The 21,999-nt window shown below is 46.6% G+C and overlaps 1 protein-coding gene across 1 annotated transcript in view; it reads left to right on the forward strand.

Moving 5' to 3' along the window:
• Window positions 1-21,999, forward strand: part of LOC122544166 (carcinoembryonic antigen-related cell adhesion molecule 5-like) — a 69,823-nt gene that overhangs the window by 38,317 nt on the left and 9,507 nt on the right. Inside the window, exons 9-12 of the mRNA XM_043683200.1 lie at window positions 3,316-3,591; window positions 3,690-3,947; window positions 8,319-8,436; window positions 18,880-18,932. Coding sequence (XP_043539135.1) covers window positions 3,316-3,591; window positions 3,690-3,947; window positions 8,319-8,436; window positions 18,880-18,932 — 705 coding nt within the window. The remainder of the gene's footprint in view (window positions 1-3,315; window positions 3,592-3,689; window positions 3,948-8,318; window positions 8,437-18,879; window positions 18,933-21,999) is intronic.

A 21,999-nucleotide genomic window follows, 5' to 3' on the forward strand; every position in this document is an offset into this window, starting at 1 on the left:
CTGTCCACTACACCTCCAATTTTGGTGTCATCTGCAAACTTACTAACTGTACCTCTTATGCTCGCATCCAAATCACTTATGTAAATGAAAAAACGTAGAGGACCCAGCACCAATCCTTGTGGCACTCCACTGGTCACAGGCCTCCAGTCTGAAAAACAACCCTCCACCACCACCCTCTGTCTTCTACCTTTGAGCCAGGTCTGTATCCAAATGGCTAGTTCTCCCTGTATTCCATGAGATCTAACCTTGCTAATCAGTCTCCCATGGGGAACCTTGTCGAAAGCCTTACTGAAGGCCATATAGATCACATCTGCCCTCATCAATCTTCTTTGTTACTTCTTCAAAAAACTCAATCAAGTTTGTGAGACATGAGATGATGCGTAATATCGATCCAGTGCCTGGCTTAGTTAAAAAAAATAAATGCACAGATGGAAATGCTCACTTTAATATTTTTAACCTGACTGATCTGCGTGTGCAAATATCTGCCCTCAAGTTATAATGAGGGGAAATGAAAGTGGTGGGTGCTTGGAATGCATTGCCCCCAATGATAGTAGAGTCAGAGACATTAGGGACATTTAAGCAATTGCTGGGCAAACACAGGACTGGCAGTAAATTGTGTAGGTTAGGTTGATCTTAGATGAAGATAAATGCTTGGCACAATATCGTAGGCCGAAGGGCCTGTACTGTGCTGTACTGATCTGTGTTTTATGTTCTGTGGTGGCTCAGTGGTTAGCACTGCCGCCTCACAGCACCAGCGACCCGGGTTTGATTCCAGCCTCGGGCGACTGTCTGTGTGGAGTTTGCACGTTCTCCCCGTGTCTGCGTGGGTTTCCTCCGGGTGCTCCGGTTTCCTCCCACAGTCCAAAGATATGCAGGTGATTTGGCCTTGCTAAATTGCCCACAGTGTTCAGGGATGTGTAGGTTAGGTGCATTAGTCAGGGATAAATATAGGGTAGGGGGGAATGGGTCTGAGTGGGTTACTCTTCGGAGGGTCGGTGTGGACTTGTTGGGCCGAAGGGCCTGTTGGAATTCTGTAGTATGTACTATGTTCCATAAAGGTTTTATGCATTTAACTGAAGTTTAGGTTCTCAATAACAATAAACTCTGACTTTATGGTGAATCATTACTGAAAGGTTTAGCAGGTGGTGTGTCCTGGGTGTTGTGGCTTTATGACTGGACTGTTACTTCAGTGTGTAATCTGCTGAATCTAAATCCTGCAATGGTGGCTTTTGAATTCAATTCGGCGGCTTAGTGATTAGCGCTACCACCTGATGGTGCGAGGGACCTGGGTTCGATTCCAGCCTTGGGTGACTGTCTATGTGGAGCTTGCACATTCTCCCCGGTTTTCCTCCGGGTGCTCCGGTTTCCTCCCACACTCCGAAGATGTGCAGGTTAGGTCGATTGGCCGTGCTGATTTGGCCCGTAGTGTGTGCAGGCTGGGTGGATTAACCATGAGGAAAGTGAGGTTAGGTTGGGGGAGGTGTCTCTGGGTGGGATGATCTCTAGGGGGTAGGTGCAGACTTGATGGGCCGAATGGCCTCTATCTGTACTGGGGGGATTCTGCAGTGTATACCTTTCCCACAGGTTTGCCACTTGACCTGCTATCTGAGATTACAAACTCAGACCTCAAGCAGACAAGACGTTAAACCTCATTCATGCCCCAAGCCCTTCCCTCTTTCCAATGCACTGCAAGAAACAAATCATTAATCTGTTGCAAGTCAGTTTTGGTGAGTCAGTAATCACACTTACTGACAGACACTTCTGGCTTGTGGCGAGATTATTCTATACGAGTGGCTCCAGATATCTGGCAGCTGAGATCAGTTGGATTTAATTAGATGTGCTAACAATCCCTCGGGCAAAACAAAATGTTGCTGCAAAATAAATACCGAAGATAAAATTATCTGCAATGAAATGTGTTGAGTCTAAGGATTTATGTGTGGAGTTCTCGCTTTAAGTCACCCCGTTTAAAGATCTTTCACTTTAAAGTTGTTGCTGTCCTATGTTCACTCTCCTCATTTAAAGTCCTGCTTTTCATTTTAACATTCCTTACTTCCCAGCTATACCTCATATGATTGCACCTCTTGCACCATCATGTGTCGTGTCATTGTGATGTCAGCTAGACCCCCACATCCCCCAACTCTGATTGGTTGGTGCCAATGTGTTTGTGCTGACGTCCAAAATCATTTATTTAAAAATTGTGTCTCAGGTTCTGAGTAAACTTTTCAAATATATGTCTATATTTTTTTCTCTCCCAACATCTCTATTCTTTTTAGCCAAAAAAGTAGAGGAACTGGTCAGGATTTAGTTCTTTTCAAAGAATTCTCTGCTGCGCTATACATTACGTGTCCAGATACAATAACTGAGGAATGTATATAGTGTCTGTACCATATTAGAAATTCTTTTACCATTGCAAGCAAGAAGTTTTATTTCCTAACTGAAGTTTTCCTTGAGTTGGTTTGCAAGTTATTTCAACTAGGGATGCATGATGCAGCACATGTATGCCACAGTATTTCAACCTTTACATTAGTTAACTCAAGCAATGGTTTTCCCCAGGAACCTAACTCTGATTTTAACATTGATTCCTATGAGAAACCATGCTTCACTTAAAGTTGCAAGTTTCAGGAGGGCAACCCTGACTTTGAGTGTGGGAACCGCGTACTTCCACCTTACGTTTTTAGCTTTCAGGCTCGCAACGTTAACTCAAGACATTTTGTGAAATAATACTCAGCTGTTGTCTGACGAAGTGTAGACTTCTGAATTGCGATAGTGTGCAGAGCATTCTCCTAAAATTGGAAGGACTTGAGAGTTAGGAAACAATTGCTGGCCGAAAGATCAAATGCTGCAACTTCTCCATGATTATTTGCGGTAATCTTGGGGACAAGTTTGTTAGTTCCGTTCAATGTCAAAATGGACCTTAACTTGATTATGTTTAATGAGTGGCATTTTCCCACAAGAAACAGAGACGGGGGCTGGAAAAGTCAGCTTTGGTGGGACAAAGGGCCCCTCGTCACTGTTCTGTCTCCAGCCTTGCGGTTCCACTCATCGATAATTCATATTTCCGTTCCTCTCCGTGCTCTCCAACCTCGCTAATCTTTCCCCAAGCGCCGTTTGTGGTCGGTCCGACTTAAAGCATCGATTTCAAATCATCACACGCCTTTTTACAGGTAACTATGACGCCGTGATTTTAAAACAGTCTGCAGTTTTGCGTGGAGCGTCGAAATAAAAAGATAAGGTTTAAATGGAGAGCCCAGCGATCACTGAACGGGGAATCGAAAGTGATATAACACCGTGTCATTTTCCAAATTTTATTTACAGTGCCAGTTTCTAACGTCAAAGTATCGTCCAACAATTCGGTGCCAGTAGAAAGCCTCAATGCCATTTTACTGACTTGTGAGGCCGAGGGCTCTATACAATCAAGGATATGGTATAAGGGTAACAGCCTTCTCAAGGACAGTGACGGAATAAAAATCTCTCAGGAGAAAGAGACACTGACTATAATCAGTGCTGACAGAAACGACTCTGGAACATATACATGTCAAGTCATTGGTATCACTAACAATGCATCTGGAAGTTTTGACCTGAAAATTAATTGTGAGTACACGGAAACCTTGAGGAGTTGGTTTACATTTACTATCAGCGATTCTTTTAGGTGCGAAGACAACACGTGTTCTCTCGATTCCTTTTTGTAGATGGACCAGAGGCAGTCACTGTTGAACCCCCGGGGCCAAGTCACCTAGAACTGGGGCAATCGATTACATTACGTTGCTCTGCCCAATCCGTCCCTTCAGCTGCCTATAGATGGTCCAATGGTAATGGGCTGTTAGACAGCGGACAAACGTACAACATTGAATCGACAAAGGAAAGTCCAGGTGGGAATTATACCTGTGAGGCTTATAACAACATAACCAAACAAACCAAAAGTGCTACTATAGAGGTAACTATTGAAGGTGAGTAAACGTTTCACCAAAACAGACTAACAGCATTTTGTCCATGTGCTTCATTCCATATTTTTGTTTCTTTTCTATGTTGTTCTTTCTGTGTTTACTGGTAATAACAAATATTTCTTTCTAATGTAACAAAATAACAATATTGTCAATGTCTATGAGTTTCTACAGTCACATCAATAACACAAAGTTTATACCTGCAGCACCATTCACAACTCCTCAGAGACTGGGGCAGCCCATATCCAAATGCAACAAGACCTGGACTATATTTGGATTCGGGCTGACAAAACAGCAAGTCAAATTCATACCACGCAAGTGCCATCAACAATAGCGAATCTATCTATCATTCTCTGACATTTGACAGCATTACCATCACTGAAAGCCGACTATCAATATCCTGGGGTTTACCATTGACCAGGGACTCAACTTGACTCGTCATATGTCGTGGCTACGAGACCAGGACAGAGGCTAGGAATCCTGCAGTGAGTAACTCAGCTCGTTACTCCCCAAAGCCTGTCCACCATCGATAAGGGATAAGTCAGGATTGTGATGAAATATTCCACACTTACCTGGATGAGTACCGCTCCAACAACACTCAAGAAGCTCAACACCGTCCAGGATGAAAGGATTAGCTTGATTGGCACCACGTCCGCAAACACTTACTCCCTCCACCCACAATACTCAGTGGCAGCAGTATGTACCATCTACAAGATGCACTGCAGAAGTTCACCTAAGCTGTTTAAACAGCACCTTCCAAATACATGACCATAATCATCTTGAAGGATGAGGGAAGCAGATGCATGGTCTAATAACCCCTCCCCCACCACCTCCCCCCCCCCCCCACCTCAAGTTCCCCTCCAAGCCATTCTCCATCCCGATTTGCAAATAGAGTCACAGAGTTTGTGTGGAATTTGCACATTCTCCCTATACCTGCGTGGGTTTCCTCCGGGTGCTCCGGTTTCCTCCCACAGTCCAAAGATTAGGTGGATTGACCATGCTAAATTGGCAACAGTGACCAGGGCTGTGCAGGCTAGGGAGATAAGGCATGGGTTGTGCAGGGTGAAAGGGAAAGGAATGGATCAAGGTGGGATGCTCTTTGGCGGGTCGATGGGCTGGATGGCCTGCTTCCTCACTCTCGGGATTCTCTGATTCTACTCCAGAGACTTGCTTGAGAGAGGGACAAGACTTAATATTCCAGGACTTCGGTGTTTCAGGCAAGGTTGATGGGATATAAAAGGTCAGGTAAGGAAAAATATCCCAGCTGAAGGAAAACACCTTGAGAGAGCTTATCCAGCAAAGCTGAAAGGTGAGATCGCAGCAGTAGCAAGGGTGCAGGCCTCCCTACAGCCTCTGAGGTGCTTAAAAAGGTGATATAGGTACAGATATGTGGACAGGTTATGGAAAAATGTACAGATCACGGGTGGGTGATGTTAACTTCCCCTACAGTGACTGAGGGTCCCTTGGTGCGAGGGTCTTGGATGGGGGTGAGAAGGGGCAGTTGTTAGGTGTGTCCGGGGCAAATATGCAAACAGTTCAACGAGAGACAGGACCATATGAGATCTGGTATTGGGAATGAGCCCGGAGCTCTAAGTTTCAATGAGGGAGCATTTCAGGACCTAATGGCCATAATTCTGTACAAATTTAAAAATCACACAACACCAGGTTACCATTGACCAGGGACTCAACTTGACTCGTCATATGTAGTGGCTACGAGACCAGGATAGAGGCTAGGAATCCTGCAGTGATTCGAAAGCTAGTGCTTCCAAATAAACCTATTGGACTATAACCTGGTGTTGTGGGATTTTTAACTTTGTACACCCCAGTCCAACACCGGCACCTCCAAATCATAATTCTTTAAGTTTTCAGTTACTCTTGGTCAGGATAAGATTAGTCCTGGAGTAAAAGACTAAACTGGGGGGGAGGCTAACTGCAGCAATACTAGGTAGGAGGTGGTGAACGTAGATTGGGGGCAGCTGTTTGAGAGTAAATCCACATTTGCCACAAAGGCCAGCTCAGGACCTGTGAAAATGAAGGATAAGGATGGCAAGGTTTGGGAACCTTGGATGACAAGAGAACTATGTTAGTATGCCTTTGAGCTTTGCCAAGTCAAAATCATGCTAACAATGGGGGGCCCTCTACCCAACAGACTACAGTGTTTCACGAAGACAACTCAACAACTTCACCAATGAAACTCAGGATCAGCAAAAAACGTTGACGCATCCAGCGGCACCCATGAATGATTTATTTCAAAACTGCGGTATCAAATTGGTAGCCAAAGATGCTTCTTAGAAGTCCTCAGACAGTTGAGGAATCTTACTTTTTCGTATTCGTAAAAAATTCGTATTTTTTCAGCGTGCGTAACTTTGCCTCACAGAGAGTGCCAGAGGAAGGTGAACTTTGCAAGTGCAGAGTTCCCGGCTGATCTCAAGATTGCCATTCGGTACTCGATATCGCAACTCGAATGAACACTGGTCTTGTGACAGGCATAGAGAAGGCTGGAGAAACTCAGCAGCGCCTGCAGAGGGAAAACAAACCAGCTCTGACAAAGAGTCATGCTGGACTCAAAAAGTGAACCCTGTTTGCCTCTCCACGGAAGCGAGGAGAAAGTGAGCCCTGCAGATCGCTGGAGATCAGAGTCGAGAGTGTGGTGCTGGAAAGGAACAGCCGGCCAGGCAGCATCCGAGGAGCATAAGCCTCATTCCCTGATGAACAGCTTATGCCCGAAACGTCGACTCTCCTGCTCCTCGGATGCTGCCTGACCGCCTGCGCTTTTCCAGCACCGCACTCTCGACTCTCCACAGAAGCTGCCAGACTCGCTGAGTTTCTCCAGTAATTGTCGATGCTGGTTTCAGATTTCGCATGTGGTTCGTTGCTTTCGTTTGAGCACAGCAAGGTTTGTGACTTATGGTTCTCATGCTAGAGAGATATCTTCCTGTCTCTGTTAACACTCATAGTCTGTAATGGTTCCCTTTACCTTCAAGTTATTGCTGTCTGATTCCAGCAGTTGGAAACCTCTTTTGTTCACACATTTGTATGTTGCTTTCTGTAAGTACACCCTCTCACTGGTAACTGCTACGATATTAAAGGATATTCAACATTTAGAAACAGGGCAAAAAGAAGAGGTAGTGCGTTAGTGCTGATTGAGAGGAGTGAGTTCAGTGGATGTCTGCATCAGTAGGCAAGGAATGCAGAATCAGTTTGGGTCAAGTTCAGCAAAAGCAAGGAGCTACAGTTATTGGCCGAAATTGTCTCTCGGTTACCGAACCTCCATCGTCCTGTCAGAGCAGCAGTCGGACTGTTGACAGAGCAGGAAATTAGAGATGCAGTCATCATGTGGGACTTCAACCGATAGATGAGGGAATGCACCGATGCTGTGGAGGAGAAATTCCTGGAATTTCTATGGGATGATTTACTGCAGAAATACATTGAGGAACCAACATGGGCCACATTTTAGAACTTGTACAACGCAGTGAAAAAGGGGCGATTACTCTTGCTGCTGGTGAACTTTTCAGCAATGACAGGTTTTTACCAATCAGTTTGGGACGGTAGTAGTTCAATCGAAAATGAGTGTCTTAAGTTTAAACAAAGTCAGTTATGAGAGTTTGGGGGGATAAAAGGCCACGGTGAATGGAAAAACAAATGTATTAAAAGCACAGAAGACATGTCTACTGCTGCAAGGATTAATGCTTGGATTGAAAGGAAAATCCATTCTTTTAAAGCAAAAAGGTAGAAGTTAGACTATTGAGGCAGGTTAAATGCAATGTAGTGATTGGAACCGGCTGGATCTTAAATTGGGCCAATCAGGGAGCCCCGGCTGACTGGTATTCGGGGATTCAGAGTCTACTCGCTTCAAGACCAAAATATTGAATATTTCCGAGGAGGCGGTCGGTATAAACCTTAGAGATCAAAGGACACGGGGAGAAAGCGAAAGCAGGGTTGTAGGATCAGCCGTCATCGTGTGAGTGATGCAGTAGGTTCGATGGGCCAAATGGCCTACTCCTGCTCCTATTTGTAAAGTTTCTAGGGGGCAGGCCTAACCAGGTGACGATGTCCTCTCTTCATAATCTCTTACGAACGCAACGGCCGTCACATGCTCTTATCATGGCACAATCAAGACCGTCTTGTAAATCCATTCTGCCGCGAAAGCACTGCTGTCTTAACCAGGGCCTGAACGGCCTCATTATCCGGGCAATCATATCTAACACCGAAGGCACTGCATCACATAGATGGAGTGCAAGTCACCACTCATGGCTATGTTGCTTAACCCATGAGCTTAACCCAGGAGTCTGTCTTTGCATGTAACCCTGAAAGCCGAACAGTGCAGTATCAACTTCCAAGATGCACGCTCATTGGGTTCCTTATTTTCTTTTTCAGAAAAGGCCATAAAAAGCGAAACGTTGTCTGCTGGTGCCATAGCTGGCATCGTGATTGCAATTCTCGCCGTTCCTGTTATTGGGGGAACTGCGTGGTTTGTCAAAAAGAAGTTAAGCAGGTAAGCGCATGATGTGCACATTTAATGAGCATCTTTTGCTGATTCACCTTTGCGTGTGCTAGTTTGAGATTATCTGCACGGCTCAGTCTTTGATCAGACCATCAGGTAAAGGAGCAGCATTTGGTCATTCTGCCCTAGGATTGGGGCTGTCCTGTTTCTCAAGCCCGTTCCCCAGGAGATGGAGAGGGGGACACAGAGTGGGGCAGGGAGGGGCTTGGTGGGTAGCAGAGGGCTGCACCAAATGAAGCAGCTGCCCCATCTAATACCTACCAGCAGGGGGCCTCTCACTGGAACGGTTGGCTCTTTCAAGTGAAGAAGGCGGATGGTGGGGGAAGGGAAAACTGTCCTACGGCAGAGATTTCCCTCCTGACGTTCTCTCCATCCCCTGCCAAAGGTTCATTTCCTGCCCATTTTCCTGGCTTTCTGTAGCGCTGCACCAACCCCCCCCCCGCCCAAACACCGAATTCAGCTGCTGACCCTCTGCTCAGGGCTGGCATCTCTCGGAAGGGGCCCACGGTGAGCAGTTGGCGGAGAGAGGGTCACATTTCCAACAGAGCTTGGGACCAGCTAAATTCAGAACCACGTTTCCATAATTATCCATCCTGCTCCCGATGCTGCCTTGTGTTAGGGTGATGCACTCGGGCAGGACAAACAATACAGGGGGGACCATGTGATGACCCCAGGATGCAGCGATTGAACTTGATGTGTAAGTCCGTCCATCCCTTCAGGTCACAGGGACACAGGATACTCACCTTTATTAGCCGAGGCTTAGAGTTTAACAGGGAGGTGATTCTGGAACTGTATAAAACACTGGTTCGACCACAGCTAGGATATTGTGTGCAGTTGTACATTATAGAGGGGAACAGGATAGCACTGGAGAGGAGTCAGAGGGAGATTTACCAGGGGGTTGCCTAGGCTGCAGAGTTTTGGTTCTGAAGAGAGATTGGACCGACTGGGGTCGTTTCCCTCAGAGGAGACCGAGAGGGGGACAGGATTGAGCTGTGTGGAACGATGTGGGGCATAGAGAGGGTAGACAGGAAGAGATGTTTCCCCTTGATGGAGTGAACGGGAGACGGGGGGGAGGGATAGTGTCATTGATTTAAGGAAAGGGGCCGGACGTTTAAAGTGAATGTGAGGAAAAAAAAATTTTTCACTCAGAGGGTAGTGGGAATCACTGCCTATAAGAGTAGAGATAGAGGCAGGAATCTATTGAAGAAGTATTTAGATGCTCACTTGCAATGCCAAGGCTATGGGGGCCAAGTACTGGGAAATGGGGTTAGAGCAATTAACTGGTAGTTTTTGATATTTGGCAGGTCGAAAGGTTTTTTTTGACAGTGCTGTAAATCTCTATGATTCTATACACTACCTAACTGTGCTGTTAACCTTCAGCCACAGCCAATAGCTTCTCAATGATTCTCTTCATTTCAAGCATGTTTTGCACAGTCTGGGACTTTATTCCCATTGAGCTTTGCTCCCACCAATTTGTGCTGACGTTAAAAAAGTAATAATGTTGTTGTGCCAGCAGTTGGCCCATATCCCTTCATATCCACGTACCTATTCAGATCTCCAGGAGTCTCACTGCAGAGCGTTTGCACAATACTTGGTCAACAGAAACTACACGGTGTCACATCAGCAATCTTGGCACGGCAAATTTATGCCGCGTGTCTGTCTGATTCACTTTTCTCTTTAGTCGTTTGTGGGAGTGTGGGCGTTGCTGAGTCAGCCTTGGCTGTCCCTATGGAAGTACCCTTGCTGAGCCATTTCAGAGGGCAGTTAAGTTCAGAGGGCTGTGGAACGCACAGAAGTAGTTGTGGGTTTGGAATGTGCTGCCTAAGGATCTTTGGTGGACTCCTACAGTGCATCTTGTAGATGGTACATTCGGGGACTACTGAGCGTCAGTGGCGGAGGAACTGGGTGTTGGTGGATGTGGTGCCAATCAAGCGGGGGCTGCTTTGTCCTGAGCGTTGTTGGAGCTGCCCCCATCCAGGGCAAGTGGGGGTGCATTCCAACACATTCCTGACTTGGGTTGTGTGAGGAGCTTTGGGAAATCAGGAGGTGAGACTCTCACTGCAGGATTCCCAGCCTCTGAGCTGCTCTTGTGGCTTTCATATGGTCAGTCCAGTTCAATTTCTAGTCAATGGTGACCTCCAGGATGTTGACAGTGAAGGATTCAGCGATGGTCACGCCATTGAATGTCAAGGAGTGATGGCTAGATTCTCTCCTGTTGGAGGTGGTCACGTGTGTGCTGTCAATGTTACTCGCCTCTTGTCAACTGGATATTGGCCAGGTCTTGCTGCATTTGAACATGGACTGCTTCAGTACCTGAGGATTATTCATGGAGACTGGCTGCTGGGAGGGAGTGCAAGGTGGGAGGGAAAGCTGCATTTTCAGATGTGGATGCAGGAAATCTGGAGAGAGGGAAAGATCCGTGAGTGAAAGAGTCCAATGTGTTGTCAGTCAACTGTTGTGTTCTCCTGAGGTGCAGGACTGCCTCAAATTCAGAGGGACCATGCCACTGCTGTTGGTCACATCTGCATACTTATGTCTTGTGGAGAATTTGTTCTCATCCTTCTATCACTGGAAGAGCTCGGCTGTTCAACCCCATTGACAGGCAAGAGAGAAGCTCCCAGCCTTCACTCCACTCCTATAGTAACCGAATCCTCAAGGAGCATGTTGCAGCCCCTTCAGCTAGAATAGGATGGAGTCTGCCGTGCTCCCAGAATCCTTTGCGAGTCCAGAGATAGGATGCCAATGCCTCAAGCATCCCAGAGACTCTGGTGAGCTGGAACATGAGTGAGTCTGGTTTCTGATCACATGCACGGTCACACTGTCCCAGAATAGACATTGTGTAGAGGTCGATGAGTGTTAATTGTCTCAGCGTTGCTTGTGAAGCCAGGACAGGATGAATAGAAAGTTATGTTTTGTTCCGAAACGAACTGAAGGCATAGAAGGGATGTTATGTTTCAGTTATACAGGGACTGTAGCTGGAGTACTGTGTGCAGCACTGGTAACCGAACTCAGAGGCATGGAAACAGACCCTTCGGTCCAACTCCTCCATGCCAACCAGATATCTTAAACTAATCTAGCCCCATTTGCTAGTATTTTGCCCATATCCCTCTAATCCCTTCCTATTCATACACCCATCCAGATGCCTTTAAATGCTGTCATTGTACCAGCCTCCACCACTTCCTCTGGCAGCTCATTCCACACACGTACCACCCTCTGTGTGAACAAGTTGCCCCTGAGGTCCTTTTAAAATTTTTCCTCTTTCATCCTAAACCTATGCCCTCTAGTTCTGACTCCCCCACCCCAGGGGAAAGGCCTTGCCTATTTATCCTATCCAAGTGCCCTCATGGTTTTATAAACCTCTGTGAGGTGATGCCTCAGCCTCCGAAGCTCCAGAGCAAACAGCCCCAGCCTGTTCCGCCTCTCCCCATGCCTCAAGCCCTCCAACTCTAGCAACGTCCTTGTAAATCTTTTCTGAACCCTGTCAAATTTCACAGCATCTTTCCTGTCGCTGGGAGACCAGGATGGCACGCGGTATTCCAAAAGGGGCTGACTCAATGTGCTGTACAGCCGCAACATGAAGTCCTAGTGCCCCTCACCCTATGCTGAAAGCATTTGAATGAATTCAGAGATTTATTAAGACCTGGAATGAGTAGATTGCCTTATGAGGAAAGGCTAAACCATCTAGAACTGTATCCTCTGGAGTTCAGAAGAGTCACAAATGACTGAACGGAAAGATATAAGATCCTGAGGGGACGTGATCAGGTGGATATAGAAACGATGCTTCCTCTTGTGGGAGAGCTGAGAACGAGGGGTACAAAATCAGAAATTGCTGGAAAAACTTAGCAGGTCTGGCAGCACCTGTGGAAAGGAAGCAGGGTGAACCTTTCAGGTCCAGGGACTGTTTGTTTTTGGTTTCGAGCACCTGCAGTGCTTTTTTATTTAATGTTTAGTCTCGAACTAGCGGTGAGAGTTCCAAAATACGGAGGTGCTGTTCAAAATAAGAAATGAGGAAATGTTTTTTCCTCTCTCAGAGGAAGTCTTTGGGCTGCCCTTCCGCATTTGGCAATAGATGCAGAATCTTTAACTATTTGGAAGGGAGACTGAGGTAGATTCTTGAGGACCAAAGGAGAGCACGATTATTATGGGAGGCGCAGGGATGTAGAATTGAGGTCCAAATCAGATCAGCCACGATCCTATTGAATGCTGGAGAGCGGGCTGGAGGGGCCGAGATGGTCTTCTCTTGTCCCTTGCTTGGATGACAGTCCCTGTTCAATTTTAGGAGCTGGGGGGGGGTAGCTTTGGAGAGCATGGCATTATTCAATGTTCTTAGGCTCCTAACCTAATCTAGTCCCATTTGCCAGCACCCGGCCCATATCCCTCTTAACCTTCCTATTCATATACCCATCCAGATGCCTTTTAAATGCTTTAATCCAAGTGAGGTTAGTTTAGATTGGGAGCATGGTTGGCAATTAGACCAAAGGGTCTGTTTCCGTGCTGTGTGACTCTTAAAAACAAGAACTGGGGCCACAGTTTACAAATAAGGGGTCAACTGCTGCAGTGAGAGATGAGGAGAAAGCATTTTTTATTAGATTAGATTCCATACCCTTCGGCCCAACAAGTCTACACCGACCCCCTGAAGAGTAACCCACCCAGACCCATTCCCCTAACCTACATTTACCCCTGACTAATGCACCAAACACTATGGGACAATTTAGCATGGCCAATTTACCTGACCTGCTCATCTTTGGATTGTGGGAGGAAACCAGAGCACCCAGAGGAAACGCAGACACGGGGAGAATGTGCAAACCACATAGACAGTCACCCGAGGCTGGAATCGAACCCAGCTTCCTGGCGTTGTGAGGCAGCAGTGCTAACCCACTGAGCCACCAGGTAAGATGGATCTTTAAGGATGTGGTCTGCCTTTCTGAGGAAGTGAGAGGTGTAGAGGGAGCCAATGGATGGAAGGCTGGTTCACCTGATGGACTGTTCTCAACTCTCTGTAGTTTCCATATCAAGGTAGAATACTTTCCATGGCGCATCTATGAAGGTTAGTCAGAGGCTTTATGGACATGCGGGATCCCCTTTAACCCCTGAAGATGAAGAGGCATCAAGTTTGTTTGACACTGTCAGCATACGGTTCTGTTTGTTTACCCCGAGTGTACTTTGCTCATCTTGACCTGAAAGACCATCTGATATCTGTCTGACGAACGCAGTGCGGTGCTAAATTCCATACTGAAACCACTCCCCGGACAGGAAGTTTTATGGGAATTTCCCCATTTGATTTCTTGGCAGCCAGCTTGCAATGAGGAAACTAAGAACAAGATGTGGCCATTCAGCCCTTCGAACCTGCTCCGCACTTCAGCCTGTTGTGGCTGATCCTCTCTCGATGCCATGTCCTCCAATACCATTTCACTCAGAGGGCTTTGATCCCTTTGGAATTCTTGATCATAAAGACAAAGGTTTTGTGATACGATCGCTTGACTATTAATCCTATTAATTCCTGATGAGGGGTCTCTGCCCGAAACTTCGACTCTCCTGACCTGCTGCGCTTTTCCAGCGCCACATTTTTCGACTCTGACCCCCAGCATCTGCAGTCTGCACTTCCTCCTGTTAATCCAGAAACTCAGGCTCAGTTCTGGATGACTCAGGCTCAAATCCCACCATTTCAGGTGGCGTAATCTGAACTCAATCGGAAGTTACTGATGACCACGAAACCGTTGTCAATTGTCATAAAAGACCATCTGGCTCACTTGTATCCTTTCGGGAAGGAGATCCGACTCTAGATGTGACTCCAGACCCACAGCCATGTGGTTGACTCTCAACTGCCCTCTGCAAATAAGGATGGGAGATGAAGATCGCCCACGTCCAGAGAACAAATAAAGAAAAAGAGGGGTTGTGGAAGCTCAGTCTGTTTAAGGTAGAGATTGGTAGATTCCTGATGGGGTTGGGTAAAAGCCATTGAAGTGTTCGCAGTCAGGCATGATCGTACTGAAAGGTGTCGGAAGGTGACTGTTGGGTGGCATGGCGGCTCAGTGGTTAGCACCGCTGCCTCACAGCGCCAGGGACCCAGGTTCGATTCCAATCTCGGGCGACTGTCATGTTCTCCCCATGCCTGGGTGGGTTTCCTCCCACAGTCACAAAGATGTGCTGGTTAGGGTGGATTGGCCATGACATGACATGACCTGTCTGAAGGTGGCTGTTTGGGTGGCACAGCGGCTCAGTGGTTAACACTGCAGACCTCACAGCGCCAGGGACCCGGGTTCGATTCCAGCCTCGGGTGACTGTCTGTGTGGAGTTTGCACATTCTCCCTGTGTCTGTGTGGGTTTCCTCCCACAGTCTAAAGATGTGCAGGTCAGGTGAATTGGCCATGCTAAGTTGCCCCTAGTGTTAGGTGCATTGGTCAGAGGGAGATGGGTAGGTTACTCTTCGGAGGGTTGGCATGGACTGGTTGGGCCGAGGGGCCTGCTTCCGCACTCTAGGGAGTTAATCTAATCTAATCTAAATTGGCCATCATTGAGAGCGAGTACTGCAGATACTGGAGATTAGAGTTGAGGGTGGAGTGCTGGAAAAGCACAGGTCAGGCAGCATCCAAGGAGCAAGAAAACCGATGTTTTGGGATGAAGGGCTTTTGCCTGAAATGTTGGTTTTTCTGCTCCTCGGAAATTGCCCAAAGTGTTCAGGGATGTGTAGGTTACGAACATTAGTCACGGGCAAATATAGGGTAGGGAACGGGTCTGGGTGGGTTACTCTTCGGAGGGTCAGTGTGGACTCGTTGAGCCAAAGGGCCTGTTTCCACGCTGCAGGGATTTAACAAAAAAAGTATTTTCTGAAGGAGTTGGATTATAACAGACACTGCCGTTGATCTAACGAAGTAACTTGCAGCAGTAATCGCATAGGGAGGGTAGAACACATGGAGAGTTTGCTAAAATTGTTTTCGAAAGCAACCAGCCACAGCGCAGAGGGAGAGCGGGTCCTGTTCACTTCGGAAAGTTCATGCAGTCTTCCATATAAATGGAAGCAATAGGAGCAGATATCAGTGTATGAGGGAATGAGATGCCAGGTCATCAGGTCAGGTCCTGGGATGGCAGGACTGATGTATGGAGAGAGATTGGATTAGACTGGGCTACACTCATTGGCGTTTAGAAATATAAGGGGGAGGATCTCATAGAAACTAATAAAATTCCAGCCAGGCAAGATGCAGGAAGGATGTTACTAATGAGCGGGGAGTCCAGAGAGTGTGGAATTCTCTGCCATAGAAAGTGATCCAGACCAAGACATTCGAATGTTTTCAAGAAAGAGTTAGATATAGTTGTTCGGGCTAAAGGAATCAAAGGGTATGGGGGAGAAAGCACCTGTAGGGGAGTGAGTTGAATTGTCAGCCATATTGAATGGCAGAGCAAGCTGTAAGGACTGGGCGGCCTACTCCTGTTCCCATTCTCTGTGTTTCCAGATTCATGTCAGCACGTGCTTCTCGAGAGAGCAGATTGAAAAACCAGCTTTGTTCGCTCTGACAGGTTGACCAGGCAAACAACAGAAGGAAACCTGGGGCGGCACGGTGGCTCAGTGGTTAGCACTGCTGCCTCACACCACCAGGGACCCAGGTTCGGGTCCAGCCTCGGGCGACTGTCTGTGTGGAGTTTGCACATTCTCCTCATGTCTGTGTGGGTTTCCTCCGGGTGCTCTGGTTTCCTCACACAGTCCAAAGATGTGCAGGTTAGGGTGGATTGGCCATGCTAAACTGTCCCATAGTGCCTAGGGATGCGTAGGTTAAGGTGGACTGGCCATGCTAAATTGTCCCATAGTGTCCAGGGATGTGCAGGTTAGGGTGGATTGGCCGTGCTAAATTGTCCCATAACCTTCAGGGATGTGCAGGCTAGGGTGGATTGGCCATGCCAAATTGTCCCATAGCGTCCAGTGATGTGCTGGTTAGGGTGGATTGGCCGTGCTAAATTGTCCCATAGTGTCCAGGGATGTGTAGATTAGGGTGGATTGGCTGTGCTAAATTGTCCCATAGTGTTTAGGGATGTGTAGGTTAGGGTGGATTGGCCATGCTAAATTGTCCCATAGTGTTCAGGGATGTGCAGGTTAGGGTGTATTGGCTGTGCTAAATTGTCCCATTGTGTCCAGGGATGTGTAGATTAGGGTGGATTGGCCATGCTAAATTGTCCCATTGTGTTCAGGGATGTGCTGGTTAGGGTGGATTGGCTGTGCTAAATTGTCCCATAGCCTTCAGGGATGTATAGATTAGGGTGGATTGGCCGTGCTAAATTGTCCCATAGCCTTCAAGGGATGTGTAGGTTAGTGTGGATTGGCCGTGCTAAATTGTCCCATCGTGTTCAGGGATGTGTAGGTTAGGGTGGATTGGCCATGCTAAATTGTCCCATCGTGTTCAGGGATGTGTAGGTTAGATACATTAGTTAGGAGAAATGTAGAGTAATAGGGTAGGAGAATGGGTTACTCTTCAGAGAGGTGCTTTGGATTTGTTGGGCCAAAGGGCCTGTTTCCACATGGTAGGGATTCTATGATATTCTATGGATTCTATGATAAAATATTTGCGTAAATCACTTTGCCTAACTCCTTCATATCGAGCACCAAGAGAATTAAACAGCAACACAGAGCCGAAGAGAGACCACAGTGGAGTATTGTGTGCAGTTCTAGTCTCCTTATCTGAGGAAGGGTGTTCCAGTGGTGGACGGAGTGTAGTGGAGAATTCACTCAAGTGATAACAGGGATGGCAACACTGAACTATTTGGAAACATTGGTTCGACTGGGCTTATACCCACTAGAAGGATGAGAGAAGGTCTGATTAAAATATATCGAATTCTAACAGGGCTGGGCAGACCAGAGGCAGGGAGGATGCTGGTTGGGGAGTCTTGAAACAGTCTCAGGGCACTGGCTAGACTGAGATGAGGAAAAATGGCTTCACTCAGTGGGTGATGAAGCTGTGGTATTCTCCAACACAGGAGGCTGTGTCACTGTAGGAGGAGATAAGTAATGTCTTTCGTTTCAGATGGTATGGACAGGAGTGGGAATGTGATATTGGGATCGAGAATCAGCCATGATCATAGCAAGCCAGGCTCGAAGGACCGAATGGCCAACTCCTGCTCCTCGTTTCTCTGTCTAATCACCCATTCGAGTTCTTACAGTCACTGAATTCATCTGTAGAAATCAGCTAAAAAGATCACTGATATTTTACCGTGCAGCTAGTCACAATACTGTGTCATTTTCCTATTGTATGCACATAAAGTTGGGATAAAGTTTACACGCAAAGTGAAGCACTTGAAAATATGAAAATCGAAAGCTCCATCTCACTTTCTTTCTCTGAAACATTTGTACATGTTTTGGACCTTCTTTTGCCCATTCGCTAAATACATGATACCTACCTCTCATGCTGTGGACTCTCTTGAATTGATCCATTCCATGTAAATTGGAGTTGAGGGTTTAACGCAAGTGATTGGAATAAAATGGGTCCAAACAGTATGATCAAAAGTTGAAAATGTTCACATGAAATTAAGAGGTGCACTTATATCTTGCGTGCAGCAAGCTAACAAGATATTTATCAAGTTGTTTCTGAACACACCATTGCATTCTGGAAATTATGAGATGGGTTAGTGACATTGTAAATGCTATGGGGCATTTCAGTCTGCACTCAACCTTAAATTGCAGTTGCTTGACTCTGTTTAATAGCAAACTCGAAAGGTGGTAAAAGAAAAGAATTGTGAATGCTGGAAATCTAAAGCAAAAACAGAAATGAATGGATGTGGGTTTGCTCGCTGAGCTGGAAGGGTCGTTTTCAGATGCTTTGTCACCATACGAGGTAACATCATCAGTGAGGCTTCATCCTGAGGCCTAGTATGGTGATGAAACGTCTGAGGACGAACCTTCCAGCTCAGTGAACAAACCTGCATCCAGAACCTCAACCAGAGCTACAAATCTCCTCAAAACAGAAATGAACGGAGAGACTCAACAGGTCCGGCAGCCACTGCGGAGACAGAAAGCAGACTCAACGTTTCAAGTCCAGTGACCCTTCTTCAGAACCGGACTCGAAATGTTGACTCTGTTTCTCTCTCCGCAGAGCTGCTGAGTTTCTCCGGCCACTTCTGTTTTTCAGAAAGTGGCCTCTGAATCTGCCGAGAGCCAAGAACTGAAAGCACCTGCAGTGTAGGCAATGAATTTCCAACAGATGCAGCTCGATGGATTTAACTCTGACACTGTCTTAGCACAGCCAAATATATTTTCGCCAAACTCTTCCCCGGTGCTCATCAACTTTCGGGGGGGGGGGGGTCAGTAAAATGTCATGAATATTTTGTTTGCATTCTTAGGAGACTAATGACTGTATTTTGGCTGTGAGTCACATTTAGTGAATGAAAATTGCAAGAGAATGTAAATTTGCTGAGCAACCTCTACAAGCCTATTGTGTAATATTTATATAGGGGAAAAGGTGGATCCCAACAAAAGAATAGCAAATCAGCTTCGTCTGGAAGTGGTAAGTGAGCTAGTTCAGCACTCATCACCCTGCTATGCTCGCGCAATTCTCATTGAGTGAAGTGTTTTAATTACTTTACTCAATCAGTGTTAATTATAGCTTCTTTGCTCTGCCTTGGCATCTAAATAATAGAAGCGAATGTGTTAAGTGTATCATCGCTTTGCAATAAACCGTTTTCATTCCACAACCGCGTAAACATAAAGTTTGACGTCAGCTTATGCCAAATCTGGCAAAGGCATATGTTCCGCTCAAAGCTTTTCTGTGTCCTTCAATGCAACCCAATTCATCACCAAAACAATGTGCAGTGGTTGGAAGATCACATCCTTGCATCCAAGGTCAGTATGCTTGAGTCAAAGTGATTGTTCTCATTATCTTCCCTCCTGTGTTTTTGAAATTTAATGTGACTGCCATCAAGCACAGACGCTACTCTCCATAACCCACCGCCGAAGTATGAACTGATAGTGAAAAGGCATCAAAACTGTTGAGTTGAAGGGTTCGATTCTAGCCTCGGATGACTGTCTGTGTGGGGTTTGCAGTGTGAGTTTCCTCCGCGTGCCCTGGGTTCTTCCCACAGTCCAAAGGTTTGCAGTTCAGGGTGGATTGGCCATGCTACATTGTCCCACAGTGTCCAGGGTTGTGCAGGTTAGGGTGGATCGGCCAAGCTAAATTGTCCCATAGTGTCCAGGGTTGTGCAGGTTAGGGTGGATCGGCCAAGCTAAATTGTCCCATAGTGCCCAGGGACACGTATTTTGGGTGGATTGGCCATGCTAAATTGTCCCATAGTGTCCAGGGGATGTGCAGGTTAGGGTGGATTGGCCCATAGTCCCCAGGGATGTGCAGGTTAAGGTGGACTGGTTGTGCTAAATTGTCCCATAGCCTTCAGGGATGTGTAGATTAGGGTGGATTGGCCATGCTAAATTGTCCCATAGTGTCCAGAGATGTGCTGGTTAGGGTGGATTGGCCATGCTAGATTGTCCCATAGCCTTCAGGGATGTGTAGATTAAGGGGGGTTGGCCATGCTAAATTGTCCCATCGTGTTCAGGGAAGTGCAGGTTAGGGTGGATTGGCCATGCTAACTTGTCCCATAGTGCCCAGGGATGTGCAGGTTAGGGTGGATTTGCCATGCTAGATTGTCCCATAGTGTCCTGGGATGTGCAGGTTAGGGTGGATTGGCCATGCTAAATTGTCCCATAGTGTGCATGGATGTGTAGGTTAGAGTGAATTGGCCATGCTAAGTTGTCCCATAGTGTCCAGGGATGTGCAGATTAGGGTGGATTAGCCATGCTAAATTGTCCCATCGTGTTCAGGGATGTGCAGGTTAGGGTGGATTGGCCATGCTAAATTGTCCCATAGTGCCCAGGGATGTGCAGGTTAGGGTGGATTGGCCATACTAAATTCTCCCATAGTGTCCAGAGATGTGCAAATTAGGTGCATTAGTCAGGGGGAAATGTACAGTGGAATGGGAGTGGTTGGGTTACTTTTCGGAGGGTTGGTGAAGGTTTGTTGGGCCAAAGGGCCTGTGTCCACACTATCGGGATGCTATGATTCTCTTCAAAGGGGATGTTCGCTGATGAATGCATAATGTTCAGCGCCATTCGTTACTCCTCAGATACTGAAGCAGTCCATGGGCAAATGCAAAAAGATCTGGGCAATATCCAGGCTTGGGTTGGAAAGGGGCAAGAAACATTTGTGGCACACAAGTGCCAGGCTTTGGGCATCCTCACTTTGAGACAATCTAACATTTCCCTTTGTCATTCCATGGTGTGTGAATTCCATTGACCAGAAACTGAGCTGGATTTGCCATATAACTGCAATGACCAAAAGAACAGGTCAGAAGCTAACAATATTGTCGTGAGTACCTCACCTCCTGACTCCTCAAAGCCTGTCTAACCTTGACAAGGCACAAGTCAGGAGTGTGAGGGAATACTCCCCACTTGTCCTGGATGGGGGCAGCTCCAACAACACTCAAGAATCTCGACCCCATCCCGGGACAAAGCAGCCCCCGCTTGATTGGCACCATATCCATCTCTCCCCTCTCAATGCTCAGTAGCAGCAGTGTGTGCCATCTACAAGATGCACTGCAGAAATTCACCGAAGATCCTCAGACAGCACCTCAGACGTGACCATTTCCATTGAGAAGGACAAGGGCAGTAGATACATGGGAATACCAGCAACTGCAAGTTCCCCGCCGAGCCACTGACCATCCTGACTTGGAAATATATCGCCGTTCCTTCAGCGTTGCTGAGTCAAAATCATGAAACGCCTTCCTGAAAGGCAATGTACCTACAGCACATGGACTACAGCGGTCCCAGATCTAACTGATAACCCTGTCAGTGTAATCTTTCACTCACTCAGGATTAATTCGCAATTAGCATTACTCAACCCAACATTATGCTATTTCGAGTCATAGAGCCATACAGCATGGAAACAGACCCTTCGGCCCAACCCGTCCGTGCTGACCAAGCTTCTGAAGCTAAACTAGTCCTATTTGCCTCTGTTTTCACCCATATCCCAGTAAACCTTTTCTTTCCACGTACCTGTCAAAATGTCTTTTAAATATTGGAGCTGTATTTACATTGACCACTACCTCTGGCTGATCGTTTCACATATGAATGTGTGAAAAAGTTGCCCTCAGGTTCCTTTTAAATTTCTTTCCTCTCACCTTAAACATATGCTCTCTAGCTTTGAAACTCCCTTACCCTCGGGAAAAGACATCTGCCCTTCATCTTATCTATGCCCTTTATGATTATATAAACCTTTATACGGTCACCTCTCGGTCTCCTGCGCTCCAGTGAGAAAAGGTCCCAACCTATCCAATCTCTCTTCGTATTTCAAACAGCCTGGCAAATTGTTTCTGCACCTTCTCCCATTTAATAATACTCTCGCTGACCAGAATTGTACACAGTACTCCAAAAGTGATCTCACCAACATCCTGTACAGAAGAGAAAAATAACCGATAACTCAATACTGGAGCATTTTCCCTTGTTTTATTTTAGCATTTTCTGACAATACGTTTCTTTTAGAATTTTCTTAACAAGAAGTACCAACCAGTGATGAAGATATCTTG

Source organism: Chiloscyllium plagiosum, chromosome 47 (assembly GCF_004010195.1).
Source record: "Chiloscyllium plagiosum isolate BGI_BamShark_2017 chromosome 47, ASM401019v2, whole genome shotgun sequence".
Lineage (NCBI taxonomy): Eukaryota > Metazoa > Chordata > Chondrichthyes > Orectolobiformes > Hemiscylliidae > Chiloscyllium > Chiloscyllium plagiosum.